Source organism: Carettochelys insculpta, chromosome 1, assembly GCF_033958435.1.
Source record: "Carettochelys insculpta isolate YL-2023 chromosome 1, ASM3395843v1, whole genome shotgun sequence".
Lineage (NCBI taxonomy): Eukaryota > Metazoa > Chordata > Testudines > Carettochelyidae > Carettochelys > Carettochelys insculpta.
In genome coordinates, this window is record NC_134137.1 from 235563667 (window position 1) to 235583758 (window position 20092).

Below are 20092 nucleotides of genomic sequence, written 5' to 3' on the forward strand. Positions count from 1 at the left end.
AGTTAGGAAGAAATCAAACCAGTTTGTTTTGGCCCATTTCTTCCTTTATCGTGGCCTTGGGACCTGGGGTCAGCAATGATTCAGAGCAGAGCAAACCCTTTCCAAGTAACTTGTATTTGTCCTGCCAGCACTGTGACTTTTCCCCTCACATCTTTGACCTGCACTCTGCTTATCTTGTGAAGTGATGAGATCTCAGCCATCACAGTGTAGCACAGTGACAGATGTTTACTCCAAGGGATGGCCAAGAAGTGTTCCATTCCAGTGTAGAATATGGAGCAGAGGTGCTGACTCCACGGGTGCTCTGGGACACAAGCATTCCTAGGAAAAAAAATAGTAGTTCCTGGCTCTCCTTCTGAGTTTTGTACCTGAGGTCTGATCACAGCACACACACTAGCCCCAGATGGAGCTTGGGTGTTGAATGTGATAATTTCCATGTTGTTCCCAGCTTCGGTCCTTTGGGCAGGGAGTTTGTTTACAAACACAGGCAGAGTGATTAAGATAACAAACGGCTTTCATTAAATTAAATTAAATTAAATTAAGGATTGTTAGACCCTGGAGTACACCTATCTTTTGATTTACAAACTTTTGACTTATGAATTTTTATTACCTTGAACAAAAGAAACGTATACCCTTTTTTCAATTTACAAACATATTTTCACTACAAAGAAGAACCAATCTTCATCCGAGCATCCACTTCATAAGTAACGAATGTGGAGGAATACAGAAGAATGCAGTGCAAGGCTGACTCATTTCCCTCAGTTGCCCAGCTCTTCCCAGTTGATTCATGCACTTTGTTGTGTTTGTATCATCTTAACTGTGAATGATATTATTCTTCAAATATCTTTGTCATTTGTAATCATCATGGAAAAAGACATGAAAAAGTTTCTTCAGCATCCGTCACTAACGACAAGAAACCAAGGAAAGCAATATCCATGGATCCCACACTTGAACTTATTAAAAGAATTGAACAGGGCCAGCATTTGAAAGACAATGAATTTGGCAACATCAACAGTGCATACGATCTTCGTGCAGGAAGAAAAGATAAAAGAAATTGCAGAAACCTATGTTGGTTGAGCTAAAAGTTGCATAGAATTACAAAGGCCGGGGATGCAATAATGGGGAAACTTGAAAGACTTTTAATACATTGGATCGACAGCCATAATGAATGCAACATGCCTTTGAGCTTCCTCATCATAAGGGAGAAAGTCCTGTCTTGTTTGAGGGCCTAAAGAAGAAAGCTGAGGAAGAGAGGCAAGTTGAGGCCACCAAAGTATCATTCAAAGCAAGTCACGGTTAGTTTGAGTGCTTTAAAGTATGTTCCATCATCATAGTCTGCATGTTACAGGTGAAGCAGCATCCACTCATATTCAGGCAGCTAACATTTTCCCAGCCGCATTGCAATGAATAATTGATGAAGGTGGATATTCTCTTTAATGTTGATGAAATGGGGCTTTTCTGGAAAAGAATGCCTTCTTGAACCTTTATTTCAAGGGATAAAACAAAAACAACAGGATTCAAGGCCTCAAAAGATCAACTGACATTACTTCTTGGTAAAAATTTTGAAGATGTGAAATTGAAGCCTCTCCTTGTTTACCATTCAGAAAATCTGAGGGTGCTTAAAGGCTTCATTGCCTGTGGTCTGGCATGCTAATTAAAAGACATGGGTGACAAAGCAGATTGTTGCTGATTATGTAACAAGTTACATCATTCTTCTCTAAATATTGTGCTGAAAATAAACTGGATAATAAATTTCTGCTGATCCTTGATAACATTCCCGGTCACCCTATCAATGTCAAAGTCTATGGGAATAACAATTCGAGAGGTGCCACCAAATACCACTTCCATCCTTCAGCCAATAGATCAAGGTGTCATTGCAACATTTAAAGCTTACTATCTGCAACTGGTGATAAGGGATCTCATATCTGTGTCAGATGGAGAAGACAAACCAACAGTTGTGGAAAAACTACAATGTCAAAATGGCTATTGAAAATATCACAAATGCGTGGAATAAAATTACTCCAAGTAGCCTGAACGGTGTTTGGAAAAAGCTGTTGCTGAAATTTGTTCATGATTTCTGTGGTTTTACGGGTGAAGTGAAATACATTCAGATTCAATTGTCAGCTCAAGTTGAATTCAGTGAGGTAGGCATAGGTGATGTTCAAGACCTGTTGTTATCACATGGTGAAGAATTGACTAACGAAGAATTAATTCAGCTGGATGCATGAAGGTTATCAGAAAAGGAGGAAGAATTGGATGAACCACAAAAAATGCTGGACACTAAAACATTCTCACAATTCCTCCGTGCATTGGAGGTAGCTACACAAATTCTTGACAACAACAGCTCAAACTCAGAAAGGAATTCAGCAGGAAAGTGACACGTTCATGAAGCTGTTCAATGCTATCAGGAGTTGTGTGACAGGAAAAAGAAGGCTGCAATTCTATCATTTTTTCAAGCCTCAACCTCAACACCTCCTCCTAAACCTTCATCACCATCAGCTGATCCTCAGCCCTCAACTTCAAAAGTTGAAAATAAAACCCCAATTAAGGAGTTTGAAGTCACTACAGAGCTGTTTCCAATGATGACACAGATGACCCCACGGAACTCATGTCAACACCACCTTCTTCACCACCATCTAAGAACTGACTAATGGTAATAAATGTCATAAAAAACAATAAAATGGCTCTGTTCTTATTTTTATGATTGTATAGTATTGTAACATGTGGGAAAAATACTGAGTGATTTTTTGGGAGTCGGGAGCCAGTCAGAATTTTTTACATTGAAATTAATGGGAATTTCATTTTCAGTTGATGAATTTTCACTTTATAATCAGTTTTCATGGAATGATTTATGTTCATAAATTGAGGGATAGGTGTATTGTGTCCAATTCTAGGCCTGTCCCCCACCTGTCCTGTTACAGAAGAGATGTGGACACGTTGGACAGAGGGTAACAAAAATGGTTAGGGTGATGGAACACATGTCTTATGAGGAGAGGCTGAGGGACTTGGGTGTATTTAGTCTACAGAAGAGAAGAGTGAGGGGGGATTTAATAGAACTACATGAAGGGCATTTCCAAAGAGGATGGAGAGAGGCTGTTCTCAGTAGTGACAGATGACAGAACAAGGAGCAATGGTCTCAAGTTGAAGTTGAGGAGGTCTACATTGGATATTAGGAAAACCGAGGGCTTTTATTCTGGCAGAAAGCAGCAGAACTGTGTTTCACCACCTTTTTTCCAGGGCTGCCATTTTTAAAAGGTGGCTGGGCAGCTCTGAGCCACATGTGGCTCTTTAAGCAGCCACTTACAGCTCGGACTGCTCCACCTCTGGTTCCCTGCCTGCCAGTGAAAGAGCAGGGCTCAATTTAATTGGTTTAACAGCTAGTGCCAGTCATTAAACCAATTAAATTGATCCCTGCTCTTTCAGAGTGGCAGGTCATGGGGCTGCCCCTGCCACACTGTACATGAGGGATCCGGAGGGCTGAGGGGAGCTGCGCAGCCATGCAGAATGGAACATGGCAGCCAGCGAAGGAGCATGTGGCACTCCTTTTGAAATGTAAGTGAATCCTGGGTTTGGAGTGGGGTGGCTGGAGGGGGTTAAAGGCTGAGGGCAGTCTGGGGCCTTAGGGGGAGAGTTCAAGGCTGGCAGTGTGGGGGCATGGGGTTAAAGGATAGCAGTGGGTTGGGGCCACAGGGGAAGGCAGGGGGTTAAGGCTGCAGTGGATTGGGGCCTTGGGACAGTGAGGGGTTAAAGCTGGGGGTGGGGGGATTAAGGCTGGCGACAGGTTGATGTTGCAGGGGGGCATGGGGTTAAAGCCTGGCCATGGGTTGGGGACACGGGGGGTAGGAGGTGAAAGTCTTGCAGAGGGTTGAGGCCTTGGCGGTTGCGGGGTTAAGGGTGCAGCAGGTTTGGGCCATGGGAGGGATAAAGCCTAGCCATGGGGAAGTGGAGGTGTTAAAGCCTGGCAATGAGGGGAGTGTGGGGGTTAAGGCTGGTGGTGGGTTGGGTTAGCGGGGGTAGTTAAGTCTGCAGTGGATTGGGGCCAGGGTTTGATGGGGGTTAAACATTTGATGGGGGTTAAGCATGGTGAGGCTATGGGGGTGACCATAGGGAGGAGTTAAGTCTGGGGGACAGAGTTCTGGCACCTGTTTTCCTAGAAAAAAAGCACTGGGAAAACCTATTTCATCAGGGGGGTGGTGAAGCACTGGCATGCGTTACCTAGGGTAATGGTGGAATCTCCTTCCCAAGAGGTCTTTAAGTCCCAGTTTGACAAAGCTCTGGCTGGAATGATTTAGTTGGGATTGTCCTGCTTCATAGTAGGGGGTTGGACTCAATGACCTCCTGAGGTCTCTTCCAACCCTATGATTCTATGACACACATGTTTTAACATAGCTAAATATAAATTTTTGTACATAGGAACAAAGAACATGTCCTACTTACAGGATGGGGACTCTATCCTGGGAAATGGTGACTGCAAAAGACTTGGGAGTTGTGATGGATAATCAGCTGAACATGAACTCCCCATGTAATGGCAATAAAAAGTTAATATGATCTTGGAATGCATGAACTGGGGAATCTCCAGGCAGAATAGAAAGGTGTGATGAGACAGCTGATAGAATATTGCGTCCAGTTCTGGTACTCACAGTTTAAGATAGTTGTTGATAAATTGAGGGAGATTCAAAGAAGAGCTACAAGAATGACTAAAGGATGAGAAAATATACCTTGTAGTGATAGACTCAAAAAAATCATCTATTAAAATTTAAAAAAGAGAAAATTAAGGGGCGACTCACCTATATTCTATAAATAGCTACAGGGGGCACAAATATTTAATAATAGACTCTTTGGCCTCACAGAGAAAAGTATAATATGCTTCAATTGCTGGAAGTTGAAGCTGGAAAAACAGACTGAATAGAAGATGTACATTTTTAACAGTGGGAGTAATGAACCATTAGAACAATTTTGCAAGGGTTTCCATCACTGACCATTTTTAAATCAAGACTGAATGCTTTTCTAAAAGATCTGCTCTCGGAATTGTTTCTGAGAAGTTCTTTGGCCTGGATTATACAACAGGTCAAACTAGTTGAACACAATCGTTCCCTTCTGCCAATGAATCTATAAAGTTATCAGTGGGAGAAGTGGATGTCAGAGACATACAAATAGAATCAGACTCCGCAAGTTATCCACAAATTTCCTTTGGGAGGACTGTTGTTATGGAGCTCAATCAAATACCACAGAGTCTGGCGTATGTGATTTCTCTTTTATTTTAATTCTTTTCAGACTGAAGAAAATCCTCAGGTTAAAATGATCAAAAAAATCAGACACCCAAAACATTCACCAGGAAATGGCTACTAGGGCAAGGAACATTAGTCTGAGCCTGTCCTTGCAATCCAATATGAAGCCTCATGGAGATCCCCCACCCACTCAGTGCGAGTGTCCCAGCCCCACACAGGTGGTGTTGTCGGAGCATCCCTTGCCCACTTGGCCCAACAAGGACAGCTCAGAAATCTTGCTTGACTGGGGCAGGGCCTGCTGCTGGGAGCACGACTGCTGTCCGCCATCGTCCTCCCCATATGCTGGAACAGAGATGGGGAGATTGCACAGAAGACAATTAGGGAGTAGCATGAATCAGAGAAAAAGTGAGAGTAAAGGAGCTTGAGATGGTGAGACTGAAAAGATGGTACTGAACATAGAGAGGAGACAGAGTGCAAGAAATTATAATACCACCCAAAACACCATCCAACCACTTTGACCTCCAAGTAGGAACCTTCTACAAACCAGTACAAAGAGAGAGACATGAGCTTTGCAGTGTAAGCAGAAGATGAACTCAGCTATTCACCCTCAGGGAGAAGTGAATTCCAGAGATACGGGCTTGCAATGAAAATGCCCCTCTCGTATAATCTACAGGAGCTCCAGCTCAGATGACTCTGCTGTCTCAGCAACAGCAGAACGGCCCTGGGAGAAGAGTGGGGCTCTCTGGGAGCCAGGTACCAAACCAAACCTCTCTGTGCCATGAGCTAGTATCACAAATTCTACCTGAGAGTGCCAGCTGGACAGCAGGGTAATTATGGAGAATCAATGTCTGCAATGACACACCACACAACATATGAATAAAAAAACAAAAAAGCAGTCAAGTAGCACTCTAAAGACTAACAAAATAGTTTATCATGTGATGAGCTTTCATGGGACAGACCCACTTCTTGAGACCATAGCCCTACCACAACAGTGCAAGGCACTACATTCAGCCGTTGATCTGAAGAAGTGGGTCTGTTCCACAAAAGCTCATCACCTAATACATTATTTTGTTAGTCTTTAAAGTGCTATAGGACTGCTGGTTTGTTTTCATACAACACATGGGCAGTCATGCTCTGTGCTAGCTGAAGCTCCCAGATGTCCCCCGTGCACAGCCCTGGGAGGAGCACGTTACAAAAGTCCAACACGTGGAAGCATGACCCCACTGCCCTCAGTAGTGTGGTGCTGGCCCCGGAAACCTGCCCTGTTGCTTGGGAAGTGCACTAAGGACTCCATTTCCCAACTCAGTAAGACAGAGGGGAGGGAGCCCCCGAGAGCTTGGGAGTTAGAGGCTTCCAGCACAGGGACACTGAGACGTTTCCTGGCAACAGAAGGGGCCACCGTGCCAACCTGGGGAGGGCGTTGTGTGAGAGGCTAGTGCTGGATGCACAGAAGGGGCAGAGGGGGTTGCTGACAGGCACGTCCATGGAGTTCATACCTACCTCAGCTGCAGATGGTGCTGTAGTTAGCCAGGGCCTGCTCCTCTGCACAGGGAGACAAGGAATCCAAGTTACACTGGCACAGAGACACACGCTCCCTGCCCACCCAGATGCCCCAGTGGCTCAGCAGCTCACCTGGCTGGTAGTAGTCATAGACTCTGATGTGTCCTGGCTTCAGGTTAATCACCTCAATCTGTTGTTCCAGCTGCAAGGCATACGTCTGCGTCGTATTGCTCAACTAGAGGGGCGGGGGAAAGGGGAAGAGAAGAAGCTTCACTGGTGAATTATTTATTTCATTACCTCCTTAAATTTGGCTCCAGAGATTGTGTTCACTCTGCCAGAGTCTGGGCAGGAATTTAGTAAGAATGAGGAACTCGGGAATTTAAATAGGGGATACCCATGAAAAAGGTTGACTTTTCAAGCTCATTAGTCCTGCCCTGTAATTCCAACCCTGGGCTCCCCACATGGCTCTGCCACTGCCCCTCAGCCCTGCCCTGCAGCCCCTCTGCTATTCCAGCCCCGGGCTCCCCACACAGCTCTGCCAGTGCCCCTCAGCCCTGCCCTGCAGCCCCTCTGCTATTCCAGCCCTGGGCTCCCCTCTCAGCTCTGCCACTGCCCCTCAGCCCTGCCCTGCAGCCCCTCTGCTATTCCAGCCCTGGGCTCCCCTCACAGCTCTGCCACTGCCCCTCAGCCCTGCCCTGCAGCCCCTCTGCTATTCCAGCCCTGGGCTCCCCCCACAGCTCTGCCACTGCCCCTCAGCCCTGCCCTGCAGCCCCTCTGCTATTCCAGCCCTGGGCTCCCCTCACAGCTCTTCCAGGGCCCCTCAGCCCTGCCCTGCAGCCCCTCTGCTATTCCAGCCCTGGGCTCCCCTCACAGCTCTGCCAGTGCCCCTCAGCCCTGCCCTGCAGCCCCTCTGCTATTCCAGCCCTGGGCTCCCCTCACAGCTCTGCCAGTTCCCCTCAGTTCTGACATGCTGCCTGCTGTTAATGTCCTGATCTTGGTCAGACCTACCTGGTCCAAGTAGATGGAGACACTGCTCTGGCTCACCTCTATTTTCCTCACCTGTGGACTGTTCTGCAACTAAGACAAGAGAGAAGATGAAAGGTAATGGATCAGTTGGAGGTCTGAGGGAGTGAGGATAAGAATTCCTGTTGATATGTTCCCCTCAGGCCTTGAGCTGCCCTGTTGCCGGGGCAGAGTTAGTGAACACACACCTGCTCTCTCCCCTCATTATGGCTGATCTTTTCAAATGGTTGCTCAGCTCCTGTGATAGGAGTTATGGGATTTGCCTGGGCCGTTGGGACAAAGCTCCTTCTCAAGACATGTCCTGCTCTGAGGTTTAAATATCTGAGTGGTCAGTGGGTCACTTCATTCAGGTAGAGCCCAGAAACCCCTGCCTATGAAGCTAATCTTCTCCCCACGGCTAAGGATGGATCCCATCAGCACTGGCTGGATGGGATCCCTTCCCCAGACCCCCATTCTGCTCTCACTGTGCCTTACCGCTGTGCGGGAGCCCGACCCCAGGCTGAATCCAGACAGCAGGGAGACCTCCACAATCACCATGTTGGAAGTGACTCTGCTCCCGATGTAGCTGGGACAAGGGGGGAGAAGAAGGATGCAGATGGTCAGAGACCCTGTGAACAGGGACTAAATGAGTCTATAAACTTCCCCCACCTCCTCCCTAACCCCTCATTCCTCCTCATGTAGGGACCAGGCCTGGGACAGTCCCTTGGGACCAGAGACAACACACATAAAAGGATGGGGAAACTGAACCTCCCACACCAAGCTGCCTGCTGCTTTGGAACGTGCCATCAGTGAGAGAGTGGGCAATCCACCCACAGAGCGGCTTGCACACTCCCATGCCCCGAGACCCCAGGCCCACTTGTCCTTTCCCCCTCCCACCTCCCCCTCATGAGGGCTCCCGGGAGGAAGTGAAGAGGCACTCATGAGTTGTGAGTGGCCAGCTGGGGAGAGGCAGGGGGTGAAAAGACATGTGCATGAGTGGTTGGATATATGTACGGAGGGCTTGGTTGGCTGGCTAGCCGGCAGCGGGTGTTGCGGGGGTGCAAGAGGCACCTGAGTGGTCAGCCAGCTGGCAGACAGGTAGAAGGGGTGGGGAGAGAAGCAGGTGCATGGGAAGAGGGTGGGGGTGAAGAGGCATGAGCAACAGGTGGGGCAGTCTTGGGAAGGTGGTGAATGGGCACAAGCAGCAGGCAAAGGGGGCAAGCAGGGTTGGGGTGGAGTCTGGGCAGGTATGCTGGGGAGGAAGAGGAAGCTGAGTGGGGCCACAATGCATGTGTGCACAGTTTGCCCAAATGGAGGAGTCACATACCACTGCTTGTTACAGGAGGGTGGTTAAGATAGTTGCCTGGCTCTGAACAGACCCAGCACCTCCTTCTCTCCCCCAGCACCTCCCTTCTCTGAATATCCCCCAGCCTCCTCCCATTCTAGGGGAGGAGATTAAAAGGGCACCTTTATCTCCTCTCTCCTCTCTACCAACAAGCATGTCAACTTCAACCACACTTCATGCCTACAACCCCCTCCCAGAAGCACCTGGTCCTTCCACCCTCTTCCATCACAGCTGCCAAATTCACCCTCTACCCTTTCCTCTCTGGAGTGCCTCCTTTCCAACCACTAAACCTAGCCAGTTCTCTGACTCTTCCTGCTGTGTTTCAGAGAGAGCCACACGCAAGTTGAGTGACACACACAGGGGAAATCTTGGGGTCACCTGACATGAATGTGAATGGTGATGACGCGCATGTCGCCCTTAGCACAGTCCATCAGATGTGTGGTGATGCGCAGAGAGAAGGTCACAGAGACCTGTGGGGGAGGCTCATTGTACCTCAGCACCATCTGCAGAGGAGAGAGAAAGGCCGGACAGAGTTTTCAGTTGCATCATCGTTTTGGAGATGAAGATGTAGTAGACTCCTAGATTGTAGAGTCAGAAGGGGCCATTGTGACCATCTCATCTGACATCCTGCATGACACAGGCCGTAGAACTTTACCCAGCAATTCCTCTAGCAGACATATAACTGCTGTTTGAATTACCGTACATCTTTCAGAGATGGCCACTTCGGATTGAAAGACTGCCAGCATTGGAGAATCCAACTCATTCACTGATAAACTGTTCCAGTGGTTAATCACTGTTGAAAATTTGCACCTGGCTTCTAGAGTGAATTTGACTAGCTTCAGCTTCCAGCTACTTGGTCTCATTACATGTTCGTCTGCTAGATAAGGGATTACTAGAAGTTGTTCCCCACTTGGGTATCTGCTTACTGTAATTAAGTCTCCTCTTTGCCTTCTCCAGGATAAATTAAATAGATTGAGCTTCTGTAGTCTTTGGAGGTACAGGAAGGATTTTTAGGCCTCAGGTCATTCTTAAAGCTCTTTTTTGAACCTGCTCCAATTTGTCAACGTTTTTTTAATGCTGATAAGATTTGGACCATTTTTACTCATGCCCAGCAGCTGCCCATATACTCACTGGTATGTCCTCATGGATCAGAGTGAATCCAGCTCATCCCATCTCACACCGGCTCTAATTACTGCACACACCCTTAAACTCCAGATACGACTACATAAATTACACATGGGTATTTGGGCTGGAACCCTGTTGCTTCCATCCCAGAAGCACAAGCCTCGAGCACAAGAGCTACAGGAGATCTTGCCTGGCATAGGAGGGCCTAGGGTGGTTCTTCTTTAGGTGCAAACGTCCCACCTAGACACCATCTCCAGCTCCCCTAGCACCGCATGTTTACCCATATTTTGTCACAGGGTCACTGTTGAGGTGCAGGGGTACTGCAGCAGGGAGGAGAATTGTAAGGAAAACTTCTGTTAGCCCTCCTTGTGTCTGAGCATCCTAACTGTTGAATAAGCAAAGGATATGACTCTCTTTGATGGTGACAAACTGCTTCCCCAATCAGGCCTTACCAGAGGGGCACCCACAGGGGCTATGTCCCTCCCCACGAAAGGAGCGTCTCACCTGGGTGTAGACGCAGCTGCTGCCCTGGGCCTGCACCAAGAACTCGCCAGGGATTTCTGGCAGCACCGTTTGCTGTAGCAGCAGCCGGTTCTGGTGGGTCACCTGGAACTTCCTCTCAAAGCTCCCCTTAGACTTCACTGTCACTGTCACCGGTGCCAATGTGCTGAATGTCCAGGCTGCGTACTTGGCCAGTGCCTGCAGCGCGACCACCGTGTCCTGTGTGTATGAGAGTCAGAAAGGGTGCTTGTTGGGGACAGATGTGGGAAACCCTCAGAACAGTGGCATCTCAGCAACTGAGGGCTCCAAAATCAAGGTTGTAATTCTGCACACCAGGGAGTTAGCTGCATTAGGCCCTCGTGACGTGACTGGATTTTTAAGTCTATTATGAAAGCCCTTTAGAACATAAGAACATAACATAAGAACATAAGAATGGCCATACTGGGTGAGACCAAAGGTCCATCCAGCCCAGCATCCCATCTGCCGACGGTGGCCAATGCCAGGTGCCCCAGAGAAGGAGAACAGAAGACAATGATCAAGTGATTTATCTCCTGCCATCCATCTCCTGCCCTTGTTCAGAAGGCTAGGGCACCATACTTTATCCCTGGCTAATAGCCATTTATGGACCTAACCTGCAAAAATTTATCAAGCTCTTTTTTAAACCCTAATAGAGTCCTGGCCTTCACAGCCTCCTCGGGCAAGGAGTTCCACAGGTTGACTGTGCGCTGCGTGAAGAAAAATTTCCTTTTATTAGTTTTGAACCTACTACCCATCAATTTCATTTGGTGTCCCCTAGTTCTTGTATTATGGGAAAAGGTAAATAATTTTTCTATATTCACTTTCTCCACACCATTCATGATTTTATATACCTCTATCATATCGCCCCTCAATCGCCTCTTTTCCAGACTGAAAAGTCCCAGTCTCTCTAGCCTCTCCCCATATGGGACCCGTTCCAAGCCCCTAATCATCTTAGTCGCCCTTTTCTGAACCTTTTCTAATGCCAATATATCTTTTTTGAGGTGAGGAGACCACGTCTGCACACAGTACTCAAGATGTGGGCGTACCATAGTTCTATATAGGGGAAGTATGATATCTTTTGTCTTATTATCTATCCCTTTTTTAATAATTCCTAACATCCTATTTGCCTTACTGACTGCCGCTGCACACTGCGTGGATGTCCTCAGAGAACTATCCACTTTCTGTAACCATTGCACATACTGGCATCAAATCTTGTGCCAGGTGGCCCAGTTTAGATGTCTGCTGAAAGCTGGTGATGCCCTGAATCTGTCTATGTTACTTGTATGTCTGTGCCAGGTTTGTATGAGAAGTTATCGATATTGGCTCTATGGCTGTATTGGAAATGTTTTAGTGATGAGCCTCGCAATAGGAGGTGACATCTCCTCCACAGCCAGGACTATGAACTAAAAGCAAAGGCTCAGACATCGAATACACATCTCAGAAATTTGGGACTTGTCAATGCAATGCAGCTGGTCAGGTGACACGGGCTGAGCAAAGGAATTGCAATCAGGTGCCCAGACATCCATTCCATATGCCATGTAAATGATTGGGGTGGGCTAGCAAAACCAGTGACCAATGGCATTTTGCCACAGCAGCTCACCTGGATCAGATGACATTGAACCTCCAGGGCCTATGGGAAGGAGAAAGGACTTTTTCCCTCCACTTGAAAAACTATAAGATGGCCCTAGAAGTGACCATCTGTGTTCTTTCAGTCCTCATGAGTTAAGCCTGTTGGATCTGAGGGCCCATCCCCCAAAAGAATACTTGCAAAGACTCTCAAGAATCAGCATACAACATCTCTGGCCTGAATCAATATCTGTAACTGATGTATGTAATGTACCACTGTAGCAATTTTTCTCTCTAACCCTGTTCTTTCTTTCTTTCTTCTAATAAACCTTTAGATTTTAGATCTGAAGGACTGGCAATCAGAATGCCGTTTTGGTTAGGATCCAAGTATATATTGACCTGGGACTGGGGATGGACCCTTTGGGGCCCAGAAGAATCTGTATGGATTTGGTGAAATAGGCTTTAAGAACCTCTCACCTGAGTATGGTCTGTTGGACTGGGCATTTTGACATAGCTGGGAAATCTGTGGGTTTGCTTGTGTGGCTTCTGGCTGGCCAGTGGGGCTGGTGATGTACTTTTGTGGCTGGTTTAATTTGCCTTAGTGAGAAGGAAATCCCAGCCTGCGGCTGTAAGTGTTTTAAGCAAAGATACCCTGGACTGATTTCCTTAGCTGTGACCTAGAAACCCCATCATATAGGAGCCCTACACTTCGAGGCATTCACACCCCAGAGCACTGATAACTGTCATACTCCCATCCGTGCAGCACAGAGACTCCCTACCCAGTGGGATCATGGCCCGTCACCTCCCCCGCAGTCAGGCCTGTGTTACCTGTGTGGAGGCAAAGCCACCATAAGCATTCTGCTGCTTGGTGAGCCAGGCCACAATGCCAGCCGCTATGGCAAGATCAGCCCCGGTGACATTCTTCTTGGAGAGCAGAGCCAGGAGTACGTAGGCTGTGAGCTCCACATCCACCGACTGGGGTTGTGACCACACACCTGCACCAGGTGGCTGGGATGGGGTCTGACTCCAGTGAATCTGCCCTCCTGGGAAAGGAGGCATAAGACAGGAGGCTGTTGGGGGAGAAATCCTCTGGCCAGGGGTTGGGGTAAGAGTTACTGTGGGGTAAATGTGACCCCATCATCCAAACCCATTGCTCTAGTCCCAATAGAGGTGGGAGGTTCCACAGCCAGGGTAGCACAGAGCCCTGAGACAGTACCTCTCAGCTGTCTGGGTTTCTGTGTGAAAAATGCATCGCTGCATATTACAATGGAAGGATCCATGTTCTTAGGTAAATACCTTGAACATCAAATGGCTGCAGTTATGCACACTGCTATGCACACCTAAACTACACACACTGACACACAAGGAAAATACCTCCTAACTCTACAGGGCCTCTGGCTACCCAGATTGCTGAAGAAGAAGAAGTTAATCACCTTGTGCAGCAACAATGGTTCTTGGAGATGGGAGTTCCCACGGGTGCTCCACTCTGGGTGTCGGTGCATCCTCACACCAGCGCTCGGAAATTCTTCCATAGCCATGGTTTCCTGCACCGTGCACGCACAGAAGGGCCTCCTAGTGCTCTATGTGGCGTGCAGGGCACAGGCTCCTCCATTCCTTCAGATAGAGAAGAACGCTCAAAAGCAGGGGAAGGAGGGAGGGAAGGAAGTGGAGCACCCACGAGGACACACATCTCAAAGAATCATCGTTACTACGCAAGGTGAGTAACTTCCTCTTCTCCTTCAAGTAGTGTCCCCATGGGTGCTCCACTTGGGGTGACTATAAAGCAGAAGTTGTAGAATGGAGGGGGGTTTCAGCTCAGTTACTACCACAGTAGACAACATAGGTTGGCGTACTTGGATAGAAGGTGCAATGGTCAAAAGAGAGTGTAGTGCTGAGCAAACATGTTAGTGGAAGACCATGTGGCCACCTTGCACATGTCCCTAAGGGGTACAGTCCTGAGGAAGGCGATAGCGGAACACACGGCCCAGGTTGTGTGGGCTATGATGGCACCCAGCAGCTCCTGACAGTGAAGTGCACAACGGGTGTGGAAACAGGAAGAAACCCACTTGGAAAGTTGTTGGGATGAGACAGGCAGACCTTTGGACAGCTCTGTGAAGGACAGGAAAAGCCGGGGAGACTTGCAGCATGGCTTCGTAGGGTCGATGTAGAAGGTCAATGCCCAGCAGACATCTAATGTGGGCCATGCCACATGTACAGGGTCAGAATGCGGCTTCGGAAAAAATGTAGGTAAGTGAATTGATTCATTAATGTGAAATGGCAAGGGAACCTTAGGTAGAAACTGGGGATGAGGTCGCAAGGTAACTCTGTCTTTGGTAAAAACAGTGTAGGGAGGCTCAGCCATTAGGGTGGCAAGCTCCCCGATGCGCCTGGCTGATGTGATTGCCATGAGGAACAAGACCTTCATAGACAGGTGAAGTCAGGAGCACATCGCCAAAGGCTCGAAGGGAGGCTTCATAAGGCAGTGAAGCACATGGTTAAGGTCCCATATAGGGACTGGGGGGCAGACTACGGAAAAGTGTTTGAAGGTCCATTAAAAAGTATTTGGTGATGGGGGCGGCAGGAAGGAAAACCCCTCTTTGGGTTGGTGAAACGCCACTATAATCACAGTGTGTACCCAGACTGTACTGAGGCTAAGGCCTGACACACAGGTGTAGTAGATAATCCAAAAGGATAGGCAAAGCTGCGGTATGAAGAGGTGTGGAATGATGGGAGTCCATCCAGTGACAAAATTGCTGCCATTTTCAAATGTAAGAGCTGCATGTATATTCCTGTCTGCTGTTGATGAGAGCTCTCTTCACTTCCTCAGAGCGTGTGGTTTTGGCATTGTGGATTCATGAAGCAGCCACACGTGAAGATGCAGCGTGAGGGAGTTGGGACGCAGAGTGCGGCCAAAGTCCTGAGACAGAAGGTCGTGGCAAGGAGGAAACGGATAAGGACCTGCTACTGACATCCGAAAGAGGTACGGGTACCAAGTTGGTCTGGGCCAAGCCGGGGCTACTGGGATAATCAGGGCTTGACCCTGTCTGATCTTGAGTAGCACCTTGTGAAATAGCGGAATGGAATGCATACAGCAGAGGGGCATTCCACGCAATGGTAAAGGTATCCCCAAAGGAGTGCCTCCCAAGCCCCACTCTGGAACAGTACTGGTGGCATTTTCTGTTGGTCCAGGTGGCAAACAGATCTATGTGACAGTAGCCGCACAGATGAAACACACAATTGAGGGTAAACACGTCGATTTCCCATTCATGATAGCTGGTGAACAAATGACTGAAAGCGTTGGCCATTACGTTGAGAACTCCAGGAAGATAGTAACAGAGAGGTAGGTGTGTTAGTCTGTCCTCCAACAAAACAAGCCAGCAGAAATGTAGCACTTTAAAGACTAACAAAATGATTTATTCAGTGATGAGCTTTCGTGGGACAGACCCACTCCTTCAGATCAATTTCATTTCCAATACAGACTGATTTATGTAAGTACAGAGGACTAAAATGAAAAAAAATTGCAATTAAAAACTGTCAAATCAAATAGGAAAGAAGGAAGAGAGTGAGGGGGGATGTTAATTATCCCATCTGAGATAATTATGAGCCTCAAAGGGCTTGTCTACACTAGCTCCCTACTTCGAAGGGAGGATGGTAAGTAGGGTGTCGGGCGATTATTGCTTCGAAGTGCTGGCTCACATCTAGCTGAGGCTCACCTGTCAGTGCTTTGAAGTGCCCAGGGTAGTTCCTTTACTCCTCAAAATTTTGGCCTGATCAGGGAAGGCCTGACCGGGGAAGCACTTTGTCACTGTCAAAGAGAGCTATATCCCTTGCTTACTCAACAGTTGGGATGCTCAGATGGAAGAGGGCTAACAGAAGCTTTCCTCTCCATCCTCCTCCCTGCTGTAGTACCCCTGCACCTCAATAGTGACCCTGTGACAAAATATGGGTAAACATGAGGTTGGTTGAGCTCACACAGGTGCTAGGGGAGCTGGAGATGGTGTCTAGGTGGGATGTTTGCTTCTAAAGAAGAACCACCCTAGGCCCTGCTATGCCAGGCAAGATTTCCTCTAGCACTTGTGCTAGAGGCTTGTGCTCCTGGGATGGAAGCATCAGGGTTTCAGGCCAAAATTCTGAGGAGTAAAGGGACTACCCCGGGCACTTCAAAGTACCGGCAGGTGAGCCACAGCTAGATACGAGCCAGCACTTTGAAGTTTAACATTTCGAAGTTGCCACAGGGGGGAATTAGCATAATGAAGTGCTGCATATGCACCACAGCACTTCATTAATAAACTCCCAACACCCTACTTACCATGCTCCCTTCAACGTAGGGAACTTGTGTAGACAAGCCCAAAGAAAGGGAAGCAGTCTTTGTAACGCATGAGGTAGTTGATGTCTCTGTTCATACCACGTTAATGTGTCAAATTTGAATATGTACTCTAACTCAGAAGTCTCATGCCCTAATCAGTTGTTAAATTCTCTGTGATGCAACACAGAGATTCTCAGGTGTTTAACAGAATGGTCCACTCCATTTAAGTGTTCACTGGCAGGCTTACGTGTATTGAGTTTCTTGATGTCTGCTCTGTGTCCATTTATTCTTTGCTGAAAGTTTTGCCCAGTCCGTCCAACGTACATAGTGTCGGGGCATTGTTGGCACATAATAGCATATATAATGTTGCTGGAATTGCATGAGAATGTGCCTTTTATCCTGTAACTAACCTGGTTAGGTCCAGTGATGATATCCCCAGAATAAATATGTGGACAAAGTTGGCAGTGGGTTTGTTGCAAGGAAAAGTTCCAGGATTTGTATTATTGTGATGTAGGCTGTGACTGCTCATGAGAATCTTTCTCAGGTTAGGAGGTTTCCAGGAAGATAGGCAGCTATGGGATTGATCCAGTTTCGAGTGCACCATTCCCACAGCCGTATGGCCTCCACAATGAATGAACCCCCACTTGGCAGTTGATGTAATACATGCAAGTGGGGTTGTCGACAAGGGTATTGCTAGAAATGGCGCATCAGACTCTTGAACATACCCTCAAAACTGCTGCTTGCGAGGTTGAGGGTGGGACATCTAGGACTGTTGCCTCTGGTATTGTCTGCCAGAACATCACTGTTGTGGTTTGTGCCTCTGGCGCTCCTCATATCAGGTTTATTGGTGGGACTGCTGGGACTGGTCCTGAGGGCATTAGTATGGTAAATTCCAAGCATATTTCAGAGGGGGACGTATAGATCCTGAGGGCACCTAGCATCATCCTGGAATCTTTCATTGAATGGAGGGTGCCACCCGTCTTGTCTGCAAAAAGATGTTGGTGGTCGAATGGCATATCTTCAACTTTCTGCTGTAGCTCCTTAGGTATCCCTGAGGGGATAAATGCGGTGCATGACAATTGCCGAAGCGGTGACGCATGCCACTGTGTCAGGTATGTCCAGGGCCGACTGCATGGCCGTGCTGGCAATAGTGTGGCCCTCTTTAACAATACTGGAGAGCTTCTGGTGTTGATGTTCAGGTAACGCTGGTATCAGCTCCTGAAGTTTATAATAATGTTGAAAATCATAGGCTGTTAACATGGCTGGGTATTTAGTGGCATGAAGGAGAATGGTGCCAGAGGAATACACTTTCTGGCCCACAATGTCGAGTTTATCTTGTGGGGTTGAGTGGAAAGACCATGTTTTGTTAGGGACTGCATCCACCACTAACGATTTGGGGGTAGGTGGGTGAACAGAAATTCAGTGTCTTTGAATGTTACAAAGTATTTCTGATCAGCCTGCTTACTGGTGGGGGCAATGGATGTTGGGGTTTGGCACAGGACTGTCGCTGGGTCCACAAGCCATGGGCAACACTACCCTGGAGGATGATGGGGGCTGTACTGTGTGCAGGAGCCAGTATTGTTTCACCGGAACTTCCTGAGTGCCCTTACCCAGTGACTGTGCTACTCAACGGAAAAGGTCCTAGAATGATTGAGCACCATCTGTTGAAGGAGGCGACAATGAGAGCACCACATCATCCAGTGAGGAAGAAGATGGGTGCAATGGGGAGGCTCCTTCCCCTTCAGATAGTGACTACTCGGTTCCATGGATGCACCAACAGTGGGAACGGTGCCATAGAAGGTCGTGGGGAAGGTGGACGCCATTCTGAGATGGATGACGGTGCCAACTGGATATGTCAGTGCTGTGATGCTTCATGCCAAGAGGTCCACTCTTGTTCCGGTTCTGAATAGTGATGAGCAAACCATGGAGGAGGTGGCAGATGGTACTGCACAGTAGCTGGTGTAGGCAAGGTATCCTGCCAGGGATGTACAGAGCTGGAATGCTGAGAGGAGAATATGCTGGCGCCATCGGCTCTGGCGCCTGGTGTTGGAGGCCTCGCTTTGGAGGCAAATGAAGACGCCGAGTGGGAGGAAAGGAACGGTGAAGCCAGCAACCTTGGAAATGATTGGTGATGATTAGGTGGTGCAACACAGAGCAACTGTTCAGTCAGTGCTGGAGTCGGCACCAGGCCTCTCACTGCCAGTTGCTGCAGCACAGAAGGCGTGGTAGATGCACTGTGCTTGTGGTGATGCCATGCTGTGTCTCATGGTGACCGAGAGCAGGGAGGGGTATCCACCCTGATCTTGCGCCAAGCCCCCTGTTGCAGGGAACATGAGCAGTGGTGCTTCCGAGTGGGCACAGATGCCAGAGGCAGAAACACTGGAATAGTCTGTTGCGCCTTAGCCGATGGTGGGCTTGCCAGTGCCACGGGCATTGCTTGTGCTGCCAGTGCCACTGGTGCCACAAAGTTGACACCGTGTGCTTAGTCTTCAGCATGGAACGTGCTCATTTGGTCGGTGCCAGCAGAGACAGTGCTGGGGAGCCCAGAATGGTTTTCCCTTCTGGTGTGGCCCATACAGATGGCACCGGAGGCCAGGAATGGGCATGAGGGGCACCAAGTACACCAACAGGAGACCCATTAGCCGCAGTGAGATGCTTGGAGTCCTCACCCCTGGGAGTCCTCACCCTCACAGCCTGAGCCAGTGGCTTCTCCAGGGCCTGTGGCCGCAGGGACTTCTCATACAAGAAAGTCTTGAGCTTGTTAGCCCAATCCTTGCAGGTTCTGGCTGTCAGGCTGGAACAATGGATGCATGATTGCGGCTGGTGGCCTTCTCCAAGGCACTTTACGCAGGACAAACAGCTGTTCAAAGCGAGCATGGCATTCTTGCATGTTGGGCACCACTTGAACCCCAGGGAGCCCAGCACAGCAGTGACACAGCACTTGAACACTAACAAACTACCTAAACAAGATTGTTTTTATATATAACATAGATCAAGGGTAAATAACTTGGACTAGGGAACAGCTAAGCAACTAGAACTAACAACTTTCAAACTCTCTTGCAGAGATGATGCTCTGTCTGCAGCCAAGGACAGTAGACAAGGAAATGAGGAGCTCACACTGTGCGCGCCAGAGAGCACAAGGAGGCACTTCTGTGCATGCACGGCACGGGAAACCACTGCTGTGGAAAAAACTCCAAGCTCCAGCGCAAAGACGCATTGACATCTAGAGTGAAGCACCCACGGGGACACTACTCGAAGAAGAAATGACCCCTTCACTACCTAGGGTGTAAGGAGGATGGCTACACAGACTGACAGATACAGTCTCTCGGCCCAGATCCAGCCACACAGGTTGATAACTACTATGATTCTTGTAGCTTGTTCCATACCCAGTTCCTCTGCCTGGCACATCACAGTCCTGCACACACAGCATCAGATCTTCAGAGGTCACATAGAACCTAGGTAACTGACTCCTCTCCACATGGGAGAGAACTCACCCACCATGTT

At 48.3% G+C, this 20092-nt stretch overlaps 1 protein-coding gene across 1 annotated transcript in view; it reads right to left on the bottom strand.

The window, feature by feature from the left end:
• Window positions 1-5373: 5373 nt before the first annotated feature.
• The window catches only part of LOC142017466 (alpha-2-macroglobulin-like protein 1), a 60768-nt gene continuing 46049 nt past the window's right edge, over window positions 5374-20092 (bottom strand). The window contains exons 29-36 of the mRNA XM_075002343.1: window positions 13111-13325; window positions 10702-10917; window positions 9451-9575; window positions 8223-8313; window positions 7734-7802; window positions 6858-6960; window positions 6726-6767; window positions 5374-5567 (exon numbers count right to left, since the gene is read on the bottom strand). Coding sequence (XP_074858444.1) covers window positions 6727-6767; window positions 6858-6960; window positions 7734-7802; window positions 8223-8313; window positions 9451-9575; window positions 10702-10917; window positions 13111-13325 — 860 coding nt within the window. The 3' untranslated portion in view covers window positions 5374-5567; window position 6726. The remainder of the gene's footprint in view (window positions 5568-6725; window positions 6768-6857; window positions 6961-7733; window positions 7803-8222; window positions 8314-9450; window positions 9576-10701; window positions 10918-13110; window positions 13326-20092) is intronic.